Raw genomic sequence first — 27,424 nt, 5'->3', positions numbered from 1 at the left:
ATGTCATCTTATTTTCACAATCCCCATTTAGTTTCTAGAAGTAGGGTAATGGCTTAGACCTTCTATATACATTAACCTGGAACACTTGAATTCAACCACTAACAAAACTGAAGAATAAACAACCCACCAGGAAATGCATAGCTAATGCCAATTGTTTGGCTACTTCCAGCTTCCACACGATATTGATAACATTTTTGTTCTTTTTCAAATACGTGTCCAAGGATCCAAATTTCACATACTCTTGTACAAGGATATCTGATTTAAAATGTTAAAAGAGTAACAGTTAACAGAAAATAAATGAAATTTCAGGCAGACACATTATCCAAGCATTACAGACCACTTTCTTTGATACATATTGGTGAATTCACTATAAATTGAAGCTTATATGACATCTTAATATTGCCATAAATGTTCTATGCTATTTACATTTCTTCAGGGTGCTAAATTTTGACTAATTTCTTCTAAAATGCAAAATTACAAGAGTTAAATCATTCTTTTGCAAAATAGGTTTCAGCCTTAACAAGTCCGGTGAGCATCCATCCTCACTCCACAGGCACAATAAATAATGTCGCTTCTGACAAACACAGTACTGCACAGTAACATGAATGTAATAAGTCAAAATTTCAAGTCACTCATTTCTTAGTTGATTACAGTCTGCAATCTTACTGGAAATTTTTTTTTTTTTTTTTTTATTCCTGAAACAAGATGGTCTTAAAAACAGACCAATAAAAATTTGCACTAAAAAACAAACGTATATGTATGACACATGTCTCCATGCAGTCATGCAGCAAATAACCCACAAAACAAGATGAATTTCATACTGCTACACAGTCTTCAACACTTCCTATACAAAGCTTCAAATTGCATGACTCAACTCTTGCCTTCAGCTGCAAGATCAGAATGGAATCAAATAGAACAGTTCATTTGGAAGGGACCTTCAAAGATCATCTAGTCCAACTGCCTGACCTCTTCAGGGCTGACCAAAGGGTAAAACATACTAATAAAGACATCCAAATGTCTCTTGAACACTGACAGGTTTGGGGCATCTCTCTAGGAAGCATGTTCCAGAGTTTGGCCACCCTCACGGCACAGAAATTTTTCCTAATGTCCAGTCTGAATCTCCCCTGGTGCTGCTTTGTGCCATCCCCACACGTCTTGTCATCACTGATAGACTGGCACCTGCCTCTCTGCTTCCTGTCCTCAGGAAACTGTAGAGAGGATGCTCACATTGCCATGCTTTTTAGACTCTGAAGACACCAGAAACTACCAGTATTGTATTTAGTTAATGAAAACAAACTGATTTTCACAATGTTTATTTAGTAGTTGGATTTTTTTTTTTTTTATAAGAACAACATGATTACATGTAGAAATTATTCTCAAATCTGTACATCAAATGTCTGACAGGGAATAAAATATAACAGTTTCTCTTCCCATTTCTGCCTCTGCTAAATTTCTGCCTCTTGCTAAAATGTAGCAAGCCTCTTGTCTCCAGAATTAAAACAGACTATGGATGACAACTGTGCTCTAAAGGAAAAATAAGCAACCGCATCCATTCTTAGGTAACTAGTTTGTTCTTTTTGTTTATTTCAAAACGATACACTCCTTACATTTGATTTTATATATTGTCCTTGTACATGATTCCATGAATAAAGTATGAAAACAATTTTATTTTATTTTTTTTTAAAGAAAGTGGTATTGTAAGTTCTCAGCCACACATTATGCTGCCTTTTCCAACCTGCTAAGAGAAGTGACGTCCACTAGAACACCCCCCGCCTGCTTTGCAAATGCCCTCTCTCTGAATGGAGCCTGCTGTCTACATAATAAACAGTTACTGTAAAAATGCTTCAGTTTGTTACAGATTGCTAATCACAGAAAAAAAACATGTTTTTACTGCAAACTGGCATCTCTGCCAAAGACTGAATTAAGACAGAAACTGTTAAAGTGAGATACAACAATGTGAATTCAAAGACACCATACAAAAATTGGACAGATGTCCAAAATCAAGCTTTCATTATGAAGATTGTTATTCCATCATCGTATAGATGGATGTTCCATATCGGGTGTTTTTAGAAACATACTAGTAAATAGTTACAATGCAGTAGGTTAAACTAAACAGACATTCTAATTCTGCAGAAAATAAATTTTTACTATTATTAACGTTTGTAGAGTTTTTGTGGGGAACAGGTTGTTTTAATTTCTTCCCTATTTTTACAAGGTTCCAACAGCAAACTCTAATGACAGATGTATAAAATTTGTGAAAAAAGCAAGTTATTTCTACTTACTCTCCTCTCCGCACACGCAGACTCCATAATTTAATACCAAATGCTTGTAAGAAAGCTGGCTCATCATACTTGCTGCCTCAAAGAAGGACTTAGAAAGAGAAAGAAGAGAGAATAAATCAGTGAAAGCAAACTGCAATACATTATTTCTAAAAACTTTGTTAAAACCATGGATATTTTAAAAACCATTTCAACTCCTATCTCAATACAAAGACCCTGTGTTTTGTTTTTGTTTTCTTTTAAATAACAATCCACACTCCAGAGAGGTTAGCGATCTTTATTTCTGCAGGCAGGTGTATCTCCACATTTTAAAGAGAATCATTTCTTCTATCTCAACTAAGTAAACAATGCACAAATTCATGATGCACTATTCAGTTTCCAATTTAATCTTTCATAATGCACTATTCAGTTTCCAATTTATTTCTTCAAAGAACATTATTAAGTTAAAAGATAAGAACTATTATATCACTCGTCCAATACTGTGAGACCTTACCTGACCTCCTCAGGAAAGTTTCAGACACTTATTTTATTAGCCATTTTTTAGTCTTTTCAGTTGTATCTCCAGCTAAGCTTGCTTGTGTACTGATTGTTTCCCCAGTAAGACGAGGTCAAAATTAGCTTGTTTTCCTTCAGGTGATTATATTTCTATATTCTTAAGGTACCTTTAACATCTGATTTTCACTTAACTTGAAAATGTTAACTTCTCTAAATTCAAATACAGGATATTGCTTATTGTTTTCAAATATTAAGTGTATGTCTATACAATGCTTATGAATATTAGCTATTGGAAATGTCTTTTCCTTTTTGTTTAGATTTTAATATAGAATTCGCACTAAGCAGTTGAAAAATTCACTGAATACCAGATTGGCTCTCTTGGCTTGCTGAAAATACTGTCAGGATAATCAGGAATTTGAAATGATTACATAATCAAAATATATAATAAACAGTGAAAATTACTGCATTTATTAATTTCTTTAAAATTAAATTTTCCCATACAGAGTCTTGAAATTAATTATATTACCAGAGTACTGGTTTGTACAGAAGAGTGTTTCAGGTTTGCTCACAGCTTCACTCAAACACTGAGAAGCCTAACTGAATATGGATGATTCTACAAATGGGTGTGTGTCATACGTTAATATTTCTGATGTTTTATGACTTGATGTGAAATATCTATTTTATCAGAGAATTTGTAATATTCCAAAAAACTGAAGATAGTAAATCAAGAAAGTATTTTTTCTAACTGTTGGTACCTTGTCTGTATATAATGAATTTACTGACACAGGCAATTCTGCGGTCAAACTGTTTTTCCTGTACTACCTGCATGGTACAAAAAAACTAACAAACAAAAAAACAAGCAAACTGTTCTCTGGCTGGCTATGGGTAGCTATGACTTCTCTGAAAGTGAGGAGAGAAGAAACAAAGCACGCAAGAGTACTTCTCAGAGCAAGTCTCAATCCCATTGTCTCAAGGCCAAGAATGAGCTTGGTTCAACAAACAACCCTCTGCCACATAGCGTGTTCAAGTTGTTCTTTTTAATAAAAGTAACACAGGATGGACAAATATTATACAACAGCCAAAAATCACACCAACCTCAGAGTAGTTTCTATGCACTTTATCCAGCACCTTTAAAAGAACTTCAGTTTGATGGAGCTGGCCATAGTCTCCCACTTCTTTCCTTGTACCTTTGAATATCTTAGTAAATGTGCCCTGTCCAAGACTCTCTTCCTGAAAGAAAAAAAAAAAAAAAAAAAGACAGGGAAAATGAGAAATCTCTACCTGTTCTGTGAAAGGTGTAAAACTTCCACTCTAAGTAACGCATGTATGCAAAACTGTACAGTTAGCACACCTCTAGAGTCAGACTAAGAGGACAAAGAAGCAACCTAGTCTTTGCTCATTTTTTAAAAAATATTGATTTGTCAAGGGTCTCAGGAAATAAATTGCTGCAAGAACCAGAGAGGAAGGAGTTGCTATTATGAAGATATATTTAGACATCCCTTGAAGTACAGAAAACAACAACCAGTACCTTAGTCAAAAGGACAAAATAATATCAATAATAATAGAAAGATTAAAAAATTACTTCCCTCTTTAAGGAAAGATTACAGCAAAATCTCTTAGTTCAGATAAGATTCTTTTAAACAGATACTGAGTTCTAAAAATTTAGTATATACTAAACCAACAATCTGCAGTTAAAGAAGCAACTAAAGGACTTACAAAGATTAAGTCCTCATTCCGGATTTTGTGAAAGACCATCTGGTTGACATTATTGTGCCTCTGTAGCGTTGGTGATGAAGGTACATCAGAGACACTATTACTTCTGAAGACTAGGAGATTTGATTTATCTGGGTGAAGAAAGAGAATAAAGAAAATAAAGTTATACAACACAGAACTATTATATATTAATATATTGTTTCAGAAAGATTATTAATGAGAAGGTGTTATCTAACAAAAATAAGATATTTCACTGATACCAATTTATTCAAAAATCCATACAGCATAAAGGAAAACATTTAATAAAACTAAAGAAAAAACCACTCCTCTGGCAGGGACTATTCAGTGTGTACTTTTCAGTGTTAAGAGAAGATTAAATCACAGTGCAGCCTTGGCGTTATTCAGCTCACATGTCAACAATCAGTTAAAAAAATTCTCTGGAAACGTGCCATTATTGTTTCTATTGCTTTTGGATCTATCCACAGTGAGAAATGATACTTTTAGTAGTTCTTTCCCTTTCAAGACTTGAAAACACTTGATTGCAGAAGAAATGCTTTTGCACACAATCCACTGCAAATAAGAAACTGGTTTTACTTCTAATAATGAAACTGTGATAGTTACTACAATTTCTTCTGGAAGACCACGTCATAATGAAGTAAAATTTGGCAGACAGTATGACTGGAAACTCTGACCAAGAAGATGAACAAATATGTAAGTGAAATAAAAAGTACCCATACAAGCCAATACATCTGCTTAACTGAGAGTCATTTATCTGTTGCTTTATTTTAAAATCTTTAAACAAAAACTTGAAAACACTCCTGTTTAGAAATAAGGTACCTTCTCTTACCTTTTGGTTTTGGTGGACAGCATTTGATGAACTGGAAAATTATGCTGTCTGAACGGACAGTTTCTGTCTGGTAACAGGTCAACAGATCCTTAAGATTACCAAAACTTCTCTTGGTTCCACTAAGATTATATTCCCCATTCTCATTCTTCGTAATCAAACAGTGTTTATAATCAGTGGCATTCTCACGCTGCAGAGATTTTTTTCCCATTAAAAGAAAATAGATCAATATTTAGTACTTTAGAAAATATTTAAATGCACAGCATTGTTCTAACTGAAGAAAGAATGCTTCAGCAAAATATTACCACGATTTGTTATTTTGTTCTCACAATGTAATAATGATTCTGAGAAAACTAGATTCTACTCTCATCACTAGAGTTAGTATGCTGATGCTAAGCACAAACATTACTGAATCTGCAAAGATGGAGCTGAGAAAACAGATAAAGAATCATAGGAATGGTCCTTCAGACCTAGTAATGAAAATTTCTTCACCCTTTCAAGGTTGCAAGGGGTAGTCTTAAAAAAAAAAAAAAAAGAAAAAAGAAAAAATGTTGGAAGCAATAACTTTTTCTGCTGTCTATCCTGCATTTGTAAGCAATTAGTTCCTAGTACAAATTCTCAGTATGCACTGAAGTGAATCTTGAGAAAATCCCATTCGATATTTTTAAGTGACAGGATTTCTTAATGGCACTTTCATGGTTCTTCATATTAATGCTGTGAAAAAATGTTCCAACAAATTCTGAATCTCAAATGCTTGCCCAGAAATAACAAGGAAAAAACAAACAAACAAACAAAAAAAGCCACACATGACCAGGTCAATTAATGGCTGGATTGACTTTCAGACTTTGAGCATGCCTTGAGTCAAACTGATATCTCAGCCTAAAAAAATTCTACCAAACACACTTCACTGACAGGATATATAATTTTATTGAAACTGGTCTCAAAAGGGCTGTTTACTTCTCCATCCATGCATCAATATTATTTTGTCATTTTCAGATATTTACATACTTCTGATAGTATTTAGTAAATTTTAAAGCTTGCTGCAAACAAGTAGGAAAATACATATATTACTACCTTCCCTAGTTGCAAACACAAGGTAGCTCTGTTAATTTAATTAAAAGAAGCCCATCTTTGGCACAAAATAAATACTGGAACAAGATCATGTAATTATGTAACAGCAAAATTAAAGTGCTGTATTTATCACTAACTGCAATCTCATAGAGCAGAAGTACATCTGGCTCTTTAGTAGCATGAGAACTGCAGACATTTCAAGCATGGCTTCCACCCTACACCAGATATCCTACACAGATCTGTCTTGACAGTTGCCAGATAATCTGACTAGCCCAGCACAGCGGATGGGGGCAAGACCTAAACCTAGAAGAGCCTCTGAAGGACAGACACTCTCAAATCACCACGGGAATCAACAGTGTCTACCTTAGCCTAACTGTGGTGGGAAAAAATAAAAAATAAAAACACAAAACAAACAGCCCACCATCAGAAAACTACACACCACCACCTCAGCAATTACAACAGTACAACAGTCATGTCCCAAACGCAGAACTCCCTCTCTTGATCTTCAGGGTGTATATTATGTGCCATTAGAGAATTCTTTACCATGAATGCATTTTGGTATGTTTCTCACACAACCCTGAAATTGTCCTGATACAAGTAGCAGTACAATAAATACACACATCACATGAACATCTTGAACAGGACACACAATCATTTATTGCACGTCATACTCCTTGTTGTAATGCAATAGACATTTTGCAAATACCATTTATGGCAGAATACAAACCTCTATCGCAAAGGTGAGGAAGTATTTTTTAAAATCTTTAGGACTGCAACGAAGAACGTAGAAGCCAGTCTGATTACCCGCTTTCTTCAGTTTACTGATAGCAAAGTCCATGCTATAGTAGAAAGAAAGTGTTTAATATTGCATAGTTTCCAAAAAAAAGATTAGATATTGACTGATGAACACTATTATGAGATATATAAGGCCAATTCAAGTTCTTTGTTCCAGAATCTCCTTTAAGGTAATCTTTTTGTCTACTTACCTTCCAATAACGGGGGGGGGGGGGGGGCTGCTTGTGTATAGAAGAACATACTAAAAATTCTTAATACTGAAAACACCACAGTGATCTACCTGATAAGAAACTTTGCAGACTTAAGTATTCTGCTAGGTTTATGATATGACTTTCAGCCTCCATCATGGAAGAAGCTGTGGTAAAACTGCCTAACAACCAACCTAAAATTAGAGAAGTATTTGTGTGCACAGAAAATGACTAATTTAATTTGGGAAAAGGCTAACAAGAAATATGATATGAAAAAGAAAACTTCATTTATTATTACAAGAACTAATCTCACTCTAACAAGTCTTTGCTAACTATTTTCATCCATTTCAGGGAATGAGGAACAGAATGGCTTGGGAAGGTCTACGCTCACTGCACATCCTTCTAAACAGCCCTAAATAAAGATCAATATACAGCATTAGTCTAGGTTTGCAAGGTGCAAGAAACAGGATTTGAACTGTAGACATCTCTATTCTTCTCTTCCTTCATATCCTCTGAAAGTTACAGCACTCTTACTGTCACTGGAAGAATTCCAGAAGCATTCTGTACTAGCAGAGTAGGACAGTGATAGTTTTATGGAATATATCTTGCATTTCTCTTTTCAAACTTCCTGTAGCTAAAGCAAATACCCATTTATTCTTCTATATAACAAAATATTTTTAAGTTCTCATGTGTGCCTCAGCAAAAAAAAAAAAAAAAAGAACAATATTATATGAACTGTTAAAAAAAAATATATAAAGCAGTTAATTTCTTCCCTGAAAGTACAGCAAAATTGAACACGGAGACAATGAAATAAACCCTCCTACTTATATGGTTAGCAGTAGTTTATTACAGTTTACTGTAATCTTTGCCTTCCTGCAGGAACCCTGCAGGAATGGTATTGAATTTGTCTTTTTCCCCTTTACTCCTCAAATACTGTAATTGCTAGAGGATGCAGTGAAAATATAATATCCTCTATGACATTATACATTGCTGCCCTGATTATAACTGTAATTCAGTAAAAATCAGCACCATGATTTTCCTGTCTGTCTCATTTGAAGAAAAAAAATGAATTCTAAGGGGAGAAATTAAAACTACAATCTTTCATTTCACTTTTAATAATACATCTAGAAGGTATTGCATTCTGAAAAGTGAAAAATAAAAGCAAGAATGTAAAGCATTTTATGTTACTTGAATGGAATAAATACACATCTCAGGATGTCCTTCATGGTTCACAATCAGCTAAAGTTAATCTTTCAAAAATAATAGCAACTTGTTATGCTGCTGAAAAATTGCTTACAAAATTGGTCCATGGCAGTTGCTTTGGATATTTTCAAGCACTGATGGTGGTGCTACTTCTTTACAGAGATAATGGTGGGCATCTGCAGTTAATCTGTAATATCCATCAATTAATGATACAAAGGAGAGAGCTTCTTTTAAAGACTGAAATTCAGCCTCCTGTTAAATTGCCAAGGGAGGGAAAAAAAAAAGAGAGAGAGAGAGAAAGAGGGAGAGAGAATGAGAATTTAAATTCATAATAGGCAATGCAAAATTCCTGGATATGGCAATAGTATAACAGATACAAATGCGTGTACATTATATACATCCAGAATGTTTTTAACTACTGTTTACATAGTTCTACCTCCTAGGTGCCCAAAACTCGTCAGCAACATTCAACATTCAAAATTCAAACCCAACACAAATCTGCCAAAAACACACACAAATAAATAAAAAAACCTTAGTCTAAACACATTAAGTAGGAAGGGATGCTGACAAGAGAGAACATCTGAAATGGAAAAACTGAGGAGATGCTGTTCAGCATGGCAAACATCTACTACACTGGCAGCACAGTAATTATTTTTTTCCTAAAGGGAAGCCTCTACTTATCAAAGATCTATGGGGCTGCACGCAAGTAGTAAAGAAAAATTTCTAGTAAAGTACCTTTCTGAAAATTTACCTAGTCATCACCAAAAGCTAGTAACTTAAGCTGGACCAAAGAGAGAAGCTGACCTTTGACCACTGTGAAAAGAGGTGCAATGGAAGGAAGCAGAGAGGAGAATAACGTGGTCAAAGGAAAATTGGGTATGGTAAAGGTCTATACACAATACTTTCATAGGTAAGAGCAGTGCAAGATTAAAACCGTCACTACATATTTATTACTACCAAATACATAAAAAAAAAACTATTTTCTTTTAGTTATCCCTATTAGTTATCCCTATTTCCTTAACCAAGACACTTGGATGAGAGCATTAAAGGCTCTCTTCACTTCAGCTGAGAAGTGTTATTTCATTATCTACAAAGTTGGACTAGATTTCATTCGGCAGCATAGCCAATCAGCATTATTAGTACATGCTGCACAAGCTTCCCCATGACTGACTCTGGGGACAGACGCACATAGTGGCTGTACATGAGTCCTTGGCAACTTCTCTGCCAGCCAGCAACAAAAAAAGATGGTGCTCTTGATCAAGTGCAAAGAACTTGTTTGGAATCTTCAGATTCTATCTTACAGTGGACCTGTAAACAACGGTCTTTCCAGTTGTTTCAACCGGATTGGAAAACCCCACAAACAACACATCTACAACTCCAGCGATTTTAATTGAGCCATGTATCCTAAAACTGTGTGAAATACATTTTTGTTATGAATTTTAGTGATGTAACAGGTAAAACTAAATCACAACATGTAGTTTAGACATCAGCTAATTCTGATGTGCAAAATGTCCACAGGAAAGTCATAAGCAACACAGAAGCTACTGCACTTCATTTTCCTACTCTGTCTTACTCTTCAGGAGCTTTTTTCGACAAGCCTTTAGAAAGTTACTTTTATCCTCAGAAACATATGCAGTCAAGAACCTTGCTCTATTGCTATTGAGAATTTAAGAGAACTTTCATGGCTCAAGGTTAAGGAATTCTCCTTCACCTATCCAAAATATTTTTATATTCCTGGCATCATAGATATATATCACAGATATCCTCCCTTTTTCAATTAAAAACATTGAAAAGCATTTAAATTCTTAGTGTTAATTCTAGTCTAATTCTAATTAGTCATTAATTCTAAGCCATTAACACATGAAATGATTGTGAATCACAATTTGACCATAAGTAAAAGTAAACCATATGCCTTCTTGTCCAAAGAATCATTAGAAGTATTCTTAAAAAATGATCAATGCTCTTATTTTACTATTATTAGTAGTAGTACTTTTACAAAGAAGTGCAAAAAAAGCTGTACACAGTTTTTACACACGTAGCAGGAAGCCCTCTGGACACACAAAGGTAGAGATCATGAGTCCTGAAGACCCATAAACCAGTCACGGAAGAAACAATTATGTAGCACTTGCTCCTGCTGGAGAGTCTGATTCAAGTGTATTGCTGGAGTTCAAACTGAAACTCAATTTTTTATGCTCATGTATTCTGTTTTACACTCATGTACTCATTCTTTCCCAAGACCTTCATATAATTTTAAACAGTGAAAGCAACAATGTTAATTTTGTGCCTACACTTTTAGAAAATATACATTTTCTATGTATAATCATTCCCTCAGAGCATCTTGAAGTCTTTTTCAATGTGTTGGTCACTGGCAGCTAGCATACCATGACATCATACAAACAGTACGCTAGATAGCTAAAAACACAGACTCAGGTTTAAGACTCTAAACAAAAGAGCCGATCTGCGTATCAGAAATCATCCTCAGTGGTAAGTGTCTACGTCAGTCCATGCACAGCTCCTTCAGTGCTCTAAGTTCTGAACTTCGTTATAGTGAAAGTGGCAGAGAACTGAAACAGGTTCTCAGAGAGGTTGTGGAGTCTCCTTCTTTAGAGATATTCAAGACCCCCCCGGATGCTTTCCTGCTCAACCTACTGTAGGGAATCTGCTTTTAGCAGGAGGGATGGACTTGATGATCTCTAGAGGTCCCTGCTAGCCCCTATGATTCTGGGCTTTTGAGTGATTTTGTAATAGGCTGCTTATATTGCCAAAATGCATTTAGTTTTATCTCATGCTTAACATGGTGACTGGCTATATAATACCATAAATACTATAGCAATCAGTCTGCTCAAAGCAACATCTATTTGAGAAAAATAGGCAAGTGAAGTATGTATATACCAGATTTTTGCTGTCTTGTTTGTGAATGGTCACAATTCTTCTCTCACTGGAGCCTTCTTGACTTGCTTGTTTAATGCTGACATCAATGATATCAGGAAAATCACAGTATGTTTGTAAATCCTACAATAAATGGTGGTTATTTAAAGTTAACAACAACATCAACTTCAGCTGAAAAAAAAAACAACACCTATTTGCAGAATTAGAATTCCTATAGCTCTAAACTTATAAGCTTAATTAATTAATTAAAACTTAAGAAAGGAGTCGTGTGTTTATAGGACCTTCACTAGAAGCACCAATAAAAATGCACAAAGATCTAGTAACTTTGAAGGGAAATATCCATATTTGCTCCATAAAGTGGAATTTTGTGACAATGCACAATTTTTCTCTCACTTTTTTTTTTTTTTTTTTTTTTTTAAAAAAAAAAAAGCATCCTGACTGGATAGCCTGTTACATTCCAAAACATCATGGCTTCATTTGCACGGACACAAGCTGCAAAATCTGCTACCTGAGATGGATGTAGAATGGATGGAGAAAGGGTCTAAGAGAAGATTTTCCTCTCAGCCACACTCATCTCTGAGTAGGTAAAAAGGTTCAGGAAGAACCTGTCCTAACCACATGGGAAATCGATGACATTTTCCTTTAATGTCAAGTTCAGGTAGTTTTTGATACTATGATATTCCATATCACTTGTACTGGTCCTTTTGTAAATCGCATAAGTCATATCATTGTTTTGTTTTCTGTGGAACTTCAGATGCTAAGAAACTGCCTTAAATAAAGATATATGTATCTATCTAAAATTATTCTTCCAAAGCAAACATTTTATTCAAACCAGAATACCCCATTTATATGGCTGCAAGCATATCCTACTACATAAACAGGTATAATATCTCTACTGAGTCTTACAGCCATGATTATCTGCAGGCATAAATCAGCTCAAATGAATTGAAGTTCCTGAAGCTGTATTAATTTCTCTGTTGGAAATGTGAACTGGCAAAACAAATTTCCTCATAACCTACCCTATGTGTATCATTCAAACCTTCAAAAAAAATTAAATTCCTGTTTCAGTTCAACATCTCAATACATTTTCATCAGTACCATTTGCTGAAAGAAGAGTTATGATCACATTTACAGGCAGACTCACTCCTTTACTAAATTTTCACAACCAATTTTATAAATGGCTTCTGTACCAATGAAAATATAGTCAGCCTACATCTTGTCAATAAGTGAGGATGCTAATACTATCAATTATGAAAAATAATTCTGAAGTCTCTATATGAAAAATGATCAATTGAAACACTATTCCGATTAAAGATTTGGTTGCCATGCACAAATGGCATAGTATGCATAAATTCTGTATACACCTACAACCAGAAATTGCAGGAATATGGCATTTATATTAGTTCTTGCCCTCTGAAGCTACATTGCTAGTGCTTACAGGCAAATCAGGAAAGACAGAGGGCTGGCACATGACAGCTTTGAAGGAGGCAACTGGACCTAACATCAATTTGCAAGTATTTTAAGAAAAAGAAACTTATCAAACCTGTGTATGTAATCTTTTTTATTTTATTTTATTTTTATGTTTTAGGAAAAGGTGGCATTTTTACAGATTATTGTACACCATAAAAATGTCACTTATTTTGCAGTTTGGCCTTGAGTGCTACACATTATGCATCAAAACAGCCTATGTAACAGATGCAATTATTTTGAAAAACTGACATCTGCTTCACTTTGCCTTTAATTTTATCTTTAGAAAACTCCCACACTCTCAAGGTATACAGCTGTGAGTTAGTATCAGCTTCTGGTAAATTTGACAAAAGAATAGTCATGCAGAGAAACCATACACAAAAGAAACAATACAGATAAATAAAAATGCAATGGCATAAGGTTACCACACGTTATTCATCCATTTAGTATATAATTCCTGAACAAAGAGTAAATAGACTCTATAGTCACAGAAATGTCACTTTAAATTTGCTAGCTTAGATACTGGTAGGAGTCAGCTGCAGCAATAAAGAGGTACAGGGAAATTTATTTATTTATTTATGTATTTTGTAGCTCTTAAAACCCAGATTTCAAAGAGAATTTGAAGACACCATGCATTTCGATCTAACTAATTCTAACATAAGCTTATCAGTCTGTCACATTATAAACTGCACAATTATTAAAATAATAAAGTGGATATACCCAAAGCAATTACCTGCTCTGCCAGGGTCTCACAGTCTTTTAGTTTTCCTCTTGAGCACTGAATTCCACCGTTTCCAGTTATTACAATAGTTGCAAAACTCTCCTCTCCAGAAGGATCTCCACCAGGTTCTTTTACTTCAAAAACCTCTGAATAGAAGGCGGACTGAAGGGTTTCCAGATTTATGAGATACTTGAGTTTCAAGTTTCTGGCAGTAGCTTTGCATTGGCCAAACTGTTGTATAAATTTGCGGAACCTGTACCTTATCCTCTTTCGGGTCAAAATGTGGTAGTCTTGGATTTTTGCTCGCACACATTTAGGCAAAAACATTTTGTAGCTGTGAATACATGATCAGCAAAGAAAACCTACAGATTTTACCCATTAAATCCAGCAAAGATGTTTATTTCTGTGTTAAACAAGACAACATGAAAAGACCTTCTCCAATAAATATTAAGACTTGCTTTTTAAACTCTAGGACAACAAAGATCCTTTCTTCAGTCTGTAGTATGTTCTTTCAAATACAGTCCCATCTCTTCTTCCATTTTCCCTTTTTTCCCTCTCAGCTTAGTTTCAACATATATTAAATAATGCATTATTTTCCATAAATCCAGACATGCCTGCTTTAGTCATTACTGAAATTTGAGGCAAGGTAGCAGGAGAAAAGTCCAACATACAGAGTTTCTTTGTTTAGCGTAGAAATTGTAAAGGGAATACTTCACAGGCAGAGGCAAGATTTCCTGGCTGAAACTACATGTGGTAGAATACAATGCTATGGCTGGTTCCTGCTTAAGCTTCTTGTTTTACAGTCCATATTCTATTACAGGGCAAAGGAGTAATTTGATCAAGTCTATCTCATTCTATTTAACTCTTTCTGCTAGTTTTCATGAAAAGACAACCATCGAGCGCTAAGCACAAAGTAGAGATAGAATTAACTGGTGGAAACTGGTTACGTTGATAAATTGAACTGCTAAACTGAAGCAAGTTTAGTAGAGAACTGCTACAGATAGTTAGGAGCCTGATAAAAACAAAAAGACCTAAGAGAGTCTGATTTGTTCAGTATGGAGAAAAGGCTCGAACAGGTTGTTCTAATAATTGTCTCCATATAACAAGTTATGGAGAAGACTGAATTAGACCCTTCTCAGACAAGCATAGTAAAAGGACAAGAGGCAATGTGCAAACAATATCACAGAGGGGAGACTGATGAGATAACATTAAAATCCTCTTCAGTGAGGGTGATGTACAGCTCAAAGCTGTATATCAGTACCAGAAATATGGTACAATCTCTATCCCTGGACATTTTTAGAACTTTGCAGTATGATGCCCAGAAAAACTTAATCTAACTTTGAAGTTGACCCTGATCTGAAGCACACAAAATCCATGTATGGAAAAACAAAGAATGGCTACTGTGATACAAGCTTTCTATTGATTTCAGTAGAAATAATAATGATTCCATAATCATCATTATAAAGTAAATTTATGGAATCATTATGCTAGGCTAAATCAATTCTCAATAGTTGAATATCCTAACACAGATGCTAGTATGTAAAATTATTGTCTTCAGATACCAGGTGTGATACAGTTATGAAGTATGGAGTTACCTGACCGAGTTGTAAATAGCCAGTGGTGTTTGGTCCCTTTCCTTGGCCACTCTCATCATATCCAGAACAGCCATTCCAAGGCATTCTTCCTGTGTTTCATGAGTAACAGGCATCTGTATCCATCCATCCAAAAAATCATCTCGCCACTGAAAAATAAAGATTCAAGTAAGCACTTTAAAATTGTAGACATGCTGTTTAACAATAAATATATATTTATATTTAAAGACAGTACTCTTCTGAATGAACCTTTTTTCCCCCAGAAAATTGCATACATTCATATTGGATATCAGGTACCATCACACTTAGAAACTGTTCTCAAAATATTTCATTTTCAAATCTTGACAATGTCTGTATGTGGAAGATACTGTTACACACTTTATCAGCCCAAAATGAAAAGTCACATTGAAAGAGTTCCACCTAGTAGTGTCAGTTGAATGGAGCTGCACAATCTCACTGCTCTCCCTGCAAGTGCCATTTGACTTCACCTCTCCAAAACCAATGTGACACATACTTTCATTTCCATCTTTAAAAGTAAACTTCAGGCTGTCAAAAGAGCTTGCATAGCTACTATCAGAAGATGTGAAAGGGAGAAAATACTATCGACTGTTACTAATCTGCATTTGAAAAAAAAATCAAGCAAATCATACCTGTGCAAATAGGTAAGACATGACAAGATCATCAAGAACAGGGCTTTCTGCACCCCGAATAATGCCATACCGATATGCTCTGCTTGTGCCATTGCAATACCAGTGGGGAAAATAAAACCTGTTAAGAAACATTTAAGCTAAGGTCAATAAAAAGATACTTTTTCCCAACACAAAGACATTATTCCATTCATAGATGTGTAATAGTTGGTGCTGGCTGTTTTGGAGGACCAATGTGAAGCCCACCAAGCGAACAGAAGGCTTTGGATCCAGTTCTTGATGTGTAGTACAACATTTAAGCAGGGTGAGAAGCTGAAGTGGTAAGAATGAGGAGATCGGCAAATTTATCTTTACTAATAAGAATACAGAGAATCTTGTGTTACTCTTCCAGTTTCCTTTGAGACAGTTCCTAAAGAAACATTCAGGCTACATTATGCAATTTAAAGAAATAAAAGTCTTTTTCCTAAGGAAAACTGTGACTGTAGCTTTAACAGTCCACATCCAAAAAACAGATCAAATGGAAGTGGTTCTGTTGCACACATTCCCCTGCCTACACAATTATTCTGAATTTCAGAACTCCTACTTACTCTAAATGGGCAAGCATGGAAAAGATGAGATATTTTATTATTAAGAAAAATATTATTTTAATTTTTGATACATTTCATACATAACCGTTTCTTTCTTCAACCTGAAATGACATGTGTATGATTTGTAGACAACTGACAAAATATGTCATTTAGACCTACTCAATCCATTTTTATTCTTTTATCTATCCAAAGTCTCACCAACAATCTGTCTGTAACTTCTGAGAGAAATTATGGTTCAAGTAAATACCTTATTGTAAGGTAAAACCATAGTTTTGTATTAGCATAAAAAGTGCATAATGGTTGCTTTAAATTACCTTATCCGGTACAGTAGGATGAGTCTGGTTGCTTCATCTACATGGAAGATGTGATTTGGGGGATACCAAATTCTCTCTGCTTCACTCATGAGTGCAAACATGTTATGATACACTGGCATGATACCTACACACAGAACAGGGAAGCATACATTTATAAGAAATTGCTTTCATAGAGAATCAACTTTATTCTGAAAAAATAACTTGCAGGTTAAAAGTAGCAGGTAGGTACATGTTCTCCAACTGTTCATTGCACTGCTCTACCACTGTCAGCAGTGTTGCAATGATGACCCCAAAACCTATAGCATTTTTGCTGGTTTATTTTCTCATTCTTCCTTTATATTCTCTGACTGAAGACTGAATTCACTTGTTGTCTCATATTTGTTTTAATTACAGGGCTTTATCTCTACGGCATTTAATACAATGTGTTCTTAGCCTCAGTTTAATTAAGAAGTAACAGCCAACAGCAGTACATTAACTTCTTCCTTACCTTTTCTAAAAACAGATGTAGGTATTGATTTCATTATTTTAGACTGATGAAAAATTAGAAGCCATCATGACTAAAACAACAACCTGCCTTCTATGTTTTAGAAGCTCAGTTAAGAACAAAACCAAACGTACACAAAACTGGAAAATATCCTCCTCCCTTCGCCAAAACAAAACAAAAGCAATACCACCTCAGAATTATTTTAATAAGAACTGAGGCAGAATCTTACTTGATTACACACTATGTAAACTATGTAATTCAGCTGAGCAGCAACCCCTCAGTAGCACAAGAACTATTATTTGGCTTAGGGGCTGCTAGCTGCAGGTACAGTCTAACATAAAAGACAGATGGTACAGCATTGTAATATGCCATAGCATTGTGCATCCAAGGAATGCCAACGGCATGATTTATAAAACAGGTTAATTGTCTGAGACTTCACACCATTAAGTGAAGAACATCAACAACTGACAACAAAATTTTGAAGACACGGTGATACAAGTCTACAGGTCACATAGTAAAATGAAAATTTGCAAAGAGAAAGTCACAGTAGGTCATAAAGAAAGAACACTGTCTTTCTGTTAAAACTATATACTTTGTGAGAAGAATTCAAAATATTTAAAAGAAGGAATGGATAATGACAAGAATAAATTAAAATGATGTTAAGAGACAAAAGAATTCTGGTGAAACGCTAAGTACTCACAACGCTCTCCTGAAGGCTTAGAATAAAATCACAGAAATTAACACAGAAAAACAAGAGAAAAAAAATCCTTTATGTATTTCTATTCATAAAAACGTCTAAGTGTACGTAACTATTACAGGAGGCAGACCTATATTTCTTTCCTCACATCTAAAGCACCTGTTAAGACAACTAATCTACCCCACATACAAAACAACCTAAACTTGTACAACAAAAAGTAATTCACTCCTAAAGAACAGCATGTTTAAACTTGTTACAAAATGGGGTATGTCTCTGCAGGGAGCCAGCAACAGGGTTTAGAACAAGACCCCTATTGTGCAGCTGTCAAGAGTAAACTGTTGGAAGTCTACAGGCTAATCATCCAACACTCGTTTAAACTACAGCTTACCAAAACACGCCAGAACCGCAGGTCCTGACACATGACTTTCAGAGAAAAGGAGTCATAGACTTACAGGAAAGTAAAGAAATTGAAAGAATTTTGTAAAGTAATCAAAGAGAAACCAAAACTAAACAAAAACCCCGCAGGAATAACCTCGAACAGATTAGTAATTGAAAGGTTGGCTCTAAATCAGGATGCTACAAATTTAGTGCAGTAAGAAATATTAGATCCATCTGAGATTTGAGAAATACCAAACTAACTTTATTTTGTGGAGCTAAGAATACACCTATCCTATGCAACAAAATGTGGTCCTCACTCAACACATGAAATAGGATTAACCAGATTACATGACAGATCAACTGCCTCTAAAAGCAACAGTAACTGCGTTAGCAGTTCTGAGGCTGTGTGGTGCCTGCACCCCAAATAATCGCAGAACAATTACGGTACAATGCATGTGAATCACCAACCTATTTCAGGATTCTAGCCAAATACTAAATACCACTCAAGAAAGCGATGAATATTTACTTAGTCTCACTAATATATTAAAATGCAAGTGAAATAATAGACTATCAAACTATTAAAATCCCATATAAGCACAATGAACAAGAAAAAAAAAAAAAAAACTTCTTAAAATTCAAATGTTAAGGTGCTGTATTTCATCAAATAAACTATGGACAAAAAATAAATAACTAAAAAAAAGCAACAAAACACACACGTAAATGCATCGCCCCCTACTATTTCAATCATGCATTTCAATCCATGATCACATCACTACCATTCTCAAAATAAACTGTTTTCCTAAGCAAAGAACAGGACTTTGGAACTCCTTCTACAAAGCAGAAATGTTGGCATTAACAAAATAACAAAAAAACACTCTTCAATTCCCTCCTATGTAGGAAAACTAAATTGTGCACTCAACCATTCATTATACTTCAGCATCTATAATTCCAGATGGTAACCAGCAGCTTTCACTACCCCTGCCTAATGACACACAGTTCACACGTTTTTCAAGAAAAGGTGTTAATTGTCTTAATCCCCTCCCACCCACCGCTCTTGTTTTCCTCCTTAAGAATTATGCGTCAATGCCAAAATATTGCCATGCTTGAAGAAGTACAGTTGTTATACATATAGAGAAAATCCCCTTATTAAGGTCTTGAAAATTGTCCATAAGATGATGATGAAAGCAGAGTGGTCAGAAACTCCCTTTTCATTTAAATTTTACCAGCAGTATTAATTGCAGGGACTTTTCAAGCACCTAATAACTGCAGCATTTCAGTGTTTTCTCTACAATGAAAACCAAAAGGGGTTGGAGGGAGGTGGGGTGTCAACACACTTTTGATGAAGCCTAGACAAGTAAACAATAGTGAACGTTTCTGAGAAATATTTTTTCAATACAAGTAAAATCAGAAAAGGTCATTCACCAGAGGTACTAAAAACCTCCCCTGGATTTCTGCACTGCACTAATCATGTTAACAAATCAAACAATTAATAGTTAGGAGATGCAACAATGACTCAGTAGACATAATAAAGCCAAATTGTTCCCTGTTTTGCATCTCCAGCAAGGGCTATTAAAACAGATTTTCTGGACTGCTGCAAAGGCAAAAACAGGATTGTCTCTTGGCAAAGCATTTTATTTAGTACATAAGGCTAAATAAAAATGCCTCCTCTCTCTATACGGTTTGTCAAGTAGCACCGTGGAAGGCAGTAACACAGTTTTATTCCTTAAACATCTGCCTCAAGCCAAGCCAAGCCAAAACAAAACAGAACAAAAAAAACCACCACACAATGATTTACACAGAGCTCCTTCATTTCCTCTTTGTGCTTTTAGACTTTCATATCCACTTTGGTCATGCTACTGCATTTACATTGGAACAGCCAAAGGAGTAGTGAAATACATATTAGTTATACATCTCCTTTGTTGGCATAAGGTACTCTTTCACCCACACAGCATGATCTCATTTGGGAATTTCTCCCTGCAATGGGAAGAAAAAAAAAAAAAGCTTTAACTCATAAAAAGCCATGACACCACCATACAATGTGGACAACATACTTAGTCCACAGCCAGAAGTGTCTTCTGACAGTGTCAAGCATATTAATAAAGATTTTGTCTGTATATGTCTCACGACATTAGTTGCATGCAGAGTATCATTAAAAAATAACACTCTTTTCAAAGCCCAATACAAACATTAGTCTGCTCTCACATGTAACGGTCAAGTAAACTATCTCAAACTTAGACTTACACATGTCAGAAGGAAAATTCCTTGGCTTTTCTAACATAAATATAGAATCTTACTCTAATTTTTCATACAATCTGGACACTTATCAAACTTTGACATACCATTCAGTGTTGTTATCCCATCAACAAAATCTTTTCTGAATGGTTAATCAATCAAACTCCTTCCCTTTCTTGCCAGAAACAGAAGAATGAGGGTGATGAGGCAGTGGCACAGGCTGCCCAGAGAAGCTGTGGATGCCCCATCCCTGGTGGTGTTCAAGGCCAGGATGGATGGGGATTTGGGCAACCTGGTCTGGTGGGAGGTGTCCCTGCCTATGGCAAGGGGCTGGAACTGGGTGATTCTTAAGGTCCCGTCCAACCCAAGCCATTCTGTGATTCTAAGAATCATCTGGAGTTTCAACTACTGAATTTCTGCACTGTATTTATAATAAAAAAAAGTGTCCGGAGAGTTTACCTAAAAACACAACCAATGGGCAGATATGGTCAATGATAACTTTATTCAAAGTCTTTTGATAACTGCTAACTGTCCGTAACGCAGCAACCCAGTCATGACTGTCTAATTGGTTCCCTCTTGGAATTTTAGATGCATTAAGAAGTTAAATCTTTGGGGTTTAATGATCCTAGCAGAAGGGAAAAAAATAAATCAGAAAAAAAGCCCTATCAGAAAAATGATAAAGTGAGATAGGCCCTACAGAAACTGAGGGTTCATATACATTGGGGAAACAAGATACAGCAGAAATGCAGTAAGCTGGAAAAAAAAATTATGTTCCTTGGCTGATTTTGCCAAAACATTTTTCAGTACACTATATAAAAATTACAGTTACATTCCAAAGGTCCTAGCTCTGCATACTTCACTATTATTTTATTAAGATTTTAGGAGCAAAGATGTATTTGGCTAATATTAAAGCAATGCTTTGCTTATAGTTTTAACTATATAGCTATTTAAACTGTGATTTACAAACTCATCTGCCTACTGTAACATAAAATATCCTCACTTTTTAACTTTAATTCAGTAACCACACAACTTGGATTACATGCACATAATACACGCATCTTTTTTACTGATACAATTCAGCTGATGGAATGAGTCAACAAAATGTTAGTTTAAAATTTAAAAGAAAACTATTTTCCCATGAAATACTGATCTTGCTCATAAAGTATCATTCTGGTTAATTACAGTATACAGTCCATAGACTTTTGGAATTATTTTATCTGATGATAAAAACACTAAAATCCATTTACAAGGAACTTGGCAATATCTTATTGAAAATCTCAATTAAGTAATTATACCAATATAGTATGCAAAGCATCCCTATTTCCATATACAAATAAATACTTCCATGATTCATATTTGAACACTTCAGATGGTCCCAGCAGTCTGTATCTGATCTACCTGTACCACAAAAACATCAGTCCAGTGATAGCTTCAACTACATCTTCTAATCTCTAAAAACAGATTTATAGGTTTTTAACTTACATTTTGAGTGAAACTAACTATAAATGAAGAATACAGTTGTTCTTTAAACCATTCTTCTGTACAATGTCACATCGAGCTTGCCTTAATGCTGTCTCACAACATTTCTGGTGCACTACTACTAGGTGTTTGTATGGTCTTGATGGTTGACTTTTTTTTTTTTTTAATAAACTGAATACAAATACACTAAAACAAATTAAAAGTAATTTCATTTTAGATTGATTTGGAGGAAAGGAGAAAGTGGAAGGGTATAAAACATGACTTATGAAAACAAGTCTCGGATACTGAATCTAGAAAATGAATCTAATACAGCAACACTATAACCTCTGGAACAATTTCTCTGTCTATCACAGTTTGGGCTGAGACATAACTGATTTTTTTCATAAAGGCTCACACAACACTATGTGTTGGATTTTTAAGAAAGTAGTGGTGATAACACACCGATATTCTAGTTGTCACAGACAATGCTTACACAGAGTCTTTCCTGCTTTTCATGCTGCCGGGCCTGTGAGGAGGCTGGAGGTGCAGCAGGAGCTGGAAGGGACACAGCCAGGACAGCTGGCCCCTGCTGACCACAGGGTTAGTCTATACCATTGTGCTGAAGCCAGGATAAAGAAAGAAGAAGGGGCGGGTGATGGGAGTGATGGTGTCTGTCTTCCCAAGAGTGTCTGTCTTACACGAGACAGAAGGTGTCTGTCTTACACATGATGAGCCTGTCTTTCCTGCCAGTGGTTAGACACCTGCCTGCTGATGGGAAGTACCAAATGAATTCATTGTTTTGCTTTGCTTGCATGTGCAGCTTTTGTTTTGCCTAGTCAACTCTCTGTATCTCAACCCAGGAGTTCTCACACTTTTACATCTCCAATTCTCTTCCCCATCCCACCTGGGGAGGGTGAGCGAGCAGCTGTGTGGTGTTTAGCGGCCTGCAGGGTTAAACCACAACACCGTCTTATTTTATTTCCACAGTCAGCTGCTTCCTCTAATATTTTTTTTCTCAGGCTGAGGTCTAAGGCTTGTTTTTGGGGTGACATTTATAGCTCTTCAACATGGCAGACAACAAACATGCTGGTACCGATGATCCCTGAAAATGACTAATCAATTCACACTTAAATTCAAGACACTTAATTATTCTTGCATTTCTGGTTAGAAAACTTAATTCTCAGTTTCATATTCTGACGTTTTTTCATGTAAAAATCTGAACAACCTCTGAGAAGTACCTTATTTATTATATTTTTTCCCCGAATTAGAAGTTCTTTCCAAATACAGTGAGGAAAGACTTAGCTTCTACATGCATGGCTTAAACTGGCAAGCAACTATAGAACAATATTTATGCAGACTAATATTTATATAGCCAATACATGCCACATACAACAGATCTAAAGCCAAGTTAGCATAGATTGGAAAACCTTCAATCGTTTGAACTGTGTAAAAGGTACATAATGAGGCTGTCCCTCTGACTGCTGTGTTTGCCTAGATCCAATCTTGCTTGTCACAAGTAACAGCCATACTTTGATGTAACCAGCTCAGCTATCAAGAGATCTAGCAATTGCTCAAATCACGGAGAAAGTTCATTAACATTTACCAAGTTTATTGTATTTCAAACATTCCTACTACCTACCTAAACCACTCTCTTTATTATGAAGTATACTGATTCACAGAAAATTCCTGAAAGAAAAGTCTTGTCAACATAAGCACTATTGGAGTGCATGTGCTTTGCAGACCTACGTGTTTTGCCTCACAAGCATAAAAGCTCCAAGAAAAAAGAGAAAATAATAAGAAGTGGAAGGTTGTGATTTAAGTACTAATGACTATTATGAAAGAGAACAAAAACCTACAGCCATCCTTTTCCAGCAACTCAGAAGGAAATGAAGTTACAAATTCCTCTGAGAAACAGGTTGTGCAATAATGCCATAGTAGCAGCCAGGCAGAAACCACTCTTCAGAAGACTTTCTGGACCTCAGCTCTACAAGGATAAAGCCTCAACACGATAAAACATTTTCATTTGTAGAAATGAGTACAAAAGCATTACCAATGCAGTTTACAAACTCTGTTGAAGAATAATGGACCAATAGATAAAAAGTTAAGAACTGCTTAGTAAGGAATACTACTCATACAAGATAATTTTTAAGAGTCAACTACAAAAGGATACATTTAGGAGCTAGGAACCATTCATACAAAACAGGAGCAAGTACCCCAAAATGCTAGAAGCTTTTAGACACATTGATGAGGTCTGAGAAATCTTCCTGAATTAACAGGAATTAGTTTTTATGTCTCTATGTTTGTGATATGAGTGAGAAAAATATTGCATATGGCCTGGTCTGAACATTTTATTGGGAAATTGGAGATGGCGTGGAAGACAGACAAAAATGAAAACAGTTAATACGTTCAAGTTAAGGAAATCTATCAAAAAACTTTAGCAAAAAGAAGATCTAAAGGTAATCTGATGGTGGTAATGTAAGTACCTCATGCTACAGATATTGGTGACAGGGAAAGGCTGAGAAAAACACAACTAGAACAAACATCTGACAATTAAGCAAGGCAAATTCAAACCTGAGAAAAGCGAAGAAAAAAAAGTGGGCAGACGAGCAATAACAGTAGAAACAGCTAGTCAAACTACCAAGGTAATTACTATTCCAGTGAATTCAGACTAGGCTGGGAGCTTTTCTGGAAGGTGAGAGTTTTAATTAACTCATTCATCAGGAAAGATAGAAAGATTTGTGATGTCTTTTTATTCTCCCAAGACAAAAACAAAAAACACACACACACAAAAAAAATTAAAAAAAAAAAAAAACACAAAACAAACAACAAAAAACAAAAGCACACCATCACAGTACAGGAAGCACAGGAAGCAAGGTACCTAATGTCATGGATGTTGATGCAGTATATTCCTTCAAGACCATGGTATTTTGAAGATACTAAGTTTGACAGATAAAAGACCCCATTGATTTAATATTCTGGCAAGTTAGCACATGAAGATCAAAGCTAAAGAAGCATTTTTTCTCACAAGTATCTAGTAAAATTGTTCTCCAGTTCACGCCCTCAGCAATGCCTCATCACTACACCAGTATTTATTTTCACAAAAATATTTACCTACCTAATGTAAAATCAATTCCATCCTAACACTCCGAAAGCGAAGAACCTTCACATGCACACACATGCAGCACCAGCTTTACACACTTTTAGATGTTGTACCTGAGGGTCTGACATGCAACAGAGGTAAAACTGAAGCCCAAAAAACATCGTCATCAATGCTAAGCAATGTATTCTTACTGCAGAACTCAACAACAATAGGGAAGTCTGAGGGCATGTTTTCCAAAGTGGGGAAGACTATTTATTTATTTATTTATTTTTCTTTTAGTGGAGGAAAGATACTATAGCAGCCTGGGGAGACACTGAAAGATACCTGGAAGATACTGATCCAAGATACCATCAAAAAGATGCTTCAATTTCCAGAACACTCTCAGGTCTATCTGTCATTAAAGCAGCAGAATCTCACACTGCAACTAAAACTTTGCAAATCTTTAAATGCCATACTACCTCATCATGGCTGTCCCAAAATGAATCCCAGGCAGTGCTTTTGCCAAAATCACTAAAACATGCCTATCTGCATAAATCTCTTGGGCTTATAAAGATATCACAAGAACAACAACACTACAGACTCAGATCCTCAGATCTTAGTCCGACTCCATCACGTCTAAACAATTCTAAGGAGCAGTGGGGCTTAAATCCAGAAGAAGCTTTATGAAAACTACCACATGCAAACAAATCACCCACTCACAGCACACAACTCAGGCAGTACAAGACATTCAACAGCACAGGAAAAACAATCAGACCCCGGCCAAAAAACAAAAAATAACACACAAAAAAAAAAACCAAAAACACACCCACACACAAAAAAAAAAAAAAAAAAAAAAAACAGTAAAAACATGCTTAAATACAGTACAGCAATCAAAAGACAAAACCACCAAAGTATAAGACACTAAGAGACAACAAAATGTACAGAGACAGCAGCTTGTGACTCACTGGAAATGAAATATTTGAAATTAAGATCCTTTCTTTTAAATTCACTTACACCTGCAACACAGCACTTGTGAAGCTAAAAGACAAATCCAGCCTCATACCACTGAGAGCCCATAAAAGATGACTCTGTGTGCATGTGTATGTGTGCGCACATGTGGATGACAAAGAATTGCTTTAATATCTGGACTTTTTTGAGATTTATTTTCTTCTTCCCAAATTGCCCAAATTCACAGATTTAACCTACTTTTGTAATGAAAGATAAATGCCTGTACCAAATGCATGTTTGAATTATCTTACTACAGGTCTTAGCATCTGTTCGTGGTAAAGGTATTAACTATATATAGAATTTTTATTTATTTTTCAAGTTTATTGCTGTTATATGTACTTCATTTCATAAACAATTAGGAAAAAATCACAAGGAGCCATGTTATACTAATGGAACAGTTTTCATCTAAAAAGCGATTCAAGCATTTATAGTAAATTATACTTAACTGTCAGAATTGACCTCTTTTGCAGGGTTGCATCAGAATGTAATTCGATAGATTTCCAACTCCCACTGTGATTTAACTATCCAAGCAATATCTCAGCTCAGAGAAAACTTTTAGGTACAGGATAATATACCTTCAAATTATTTGGAAAAAAAAAAAAAAAAAAAAAAGATGGCAGTGACCTGATGATAACCTGATAACCTCTGCTTCACAACCCTTCCAACAGCAAGACTTTCACAGCCTTGTGCTAATTACTTCTGATATTGATTACTTCTCAAACATCAGAGGGATTAGCATTTCAATCAAAACACCACCATTTTGATGAGCTCTGGATTATTAAAAATGCTCTTGCATCAAGTTGAATTTCAGTTTCTCATTAGGAAAATTATTGTGTATATACTTACCACAGGCTTTACAGGCAACAGTGCAAATCTCTTCTGCAATATATTCTCCAGCTGGAAATTGAAGATAGTCTCCTCCTGTCTTCCCAGGAGAATGATAAAGGTACACTTGAAGCAATGGTTCTGTCTGCTTGGGTGCACTGGTATTCCCAAGGATGTCACCATTCTGGTGGACGGTAGAAGTTGCTGTGCCTTCCATATTTGTCATTGTAAGACAGGCCATTGTTTGTTCTCGTTCTTCTCAGAGCATTTCCCTAAAAGAAACATAAAGAGTACTCCTTGACCAACTGTATTTGGTTTTGCTTGTCATATGCCTATCTAATGATGGTACCTTTCTGACACATGGAAAACATTGATACCTACTGCTGAGGACAAAAGACAAGTTTAGAAGGTTTACTTAGAACTGAGCTTCACTTTGATTTTCTAGATAGCCCTAATTC

At 35.5% G+C, this 27,424-nt stretch overlaps 1 protein-coding gene across 4 annotated transcripts in view; it reads right to left on the bottom strand.

Annotated features, from left to right (window-relative positions):
- The window catches only part of JAK2 (Janus kinase 2), an 88,500-nt gene that overhangs the window by 18,878 nt on the left and 42,198 nt on the right, over positions 1 to 27,424 (bottom strand). For all 4 annotated transcript variants that reach the window (XM_032205842.1, XM_032205844.1, XM_032205843.1 and 1 more), the window contains 13 exons: positions 26,988 to 27,238; positions 16,806 to 16,929; positions 15,908 to 16,025; positions 15,261 to 15,406; positions 13,678 to 13,999; positions 11,481 to 11,600; positions 8,683 to 8,840; positions 7,130 to 7,241; positions 5,335 to 5,521; positions 4,491 to 4,618; positions 3,870 to 4,004; positions 2,283 to 2,370; positions 128 to 255 (listed from right to left, as the gene is read on the bottom strand). In XM_032205842.1, the coding sequence (XP_032061733.1) occupies positions 128 to 255; positions 2,283 to 2,370; positions 3,870 to 4,004; positions 4,491 to 4,618; positions 5,335 to 5,521; positions 7,130 to 7,241; positions 8,683 to 8,840; positions 11,481 to 11,600; positions 13,678 to 13,999; positions 15,261 to 15,406; positions 15,908 to 16,025; positions 16,806 to 16,929; positions 26,988 to 27,207 (1,986 nt within the window). In that variant the 5' untranslated portion in view covers positions 27,208 to 27,238. The remainder of the gene's footprint in view (positions 1 to 127; positions 256 to 2,282; positions 2,371 to 3,869; positions 4,005 to 4,490; positions 4,619 to 5,334; positions 5,522 to 7,129; positions 7,242 to 8,682; positions 8,841 to 11,480; positions 11,601 to 13,677; positions 14,000 to 15,260; positions 15,407 to 15,907; positions 16,026 to 16,805; positions 16,930 to 26,987; positions 27,239 to 27,424) is intronic.

The sequence above is a fragment of the Aythya fuligula genome, chromosome Z, assembly GCF_009819795.1.
Source record: "Aythya fuligula isolate bAytFul2 chromosome Z, bAytFul2.pri, whole genome shotgun sequence".
Classification (NCBI taxonomy): domain Eukaryota; kingdom Metazoa; phylum Chordata; class Aves; order Anseriformes; family Anatidae; genus Aythya; species Aythya fuligula.
Note: the sequence above shows the minus strand (reverse complement) of the source record. Positions and strands in the feature narration are given on the sequence as shown.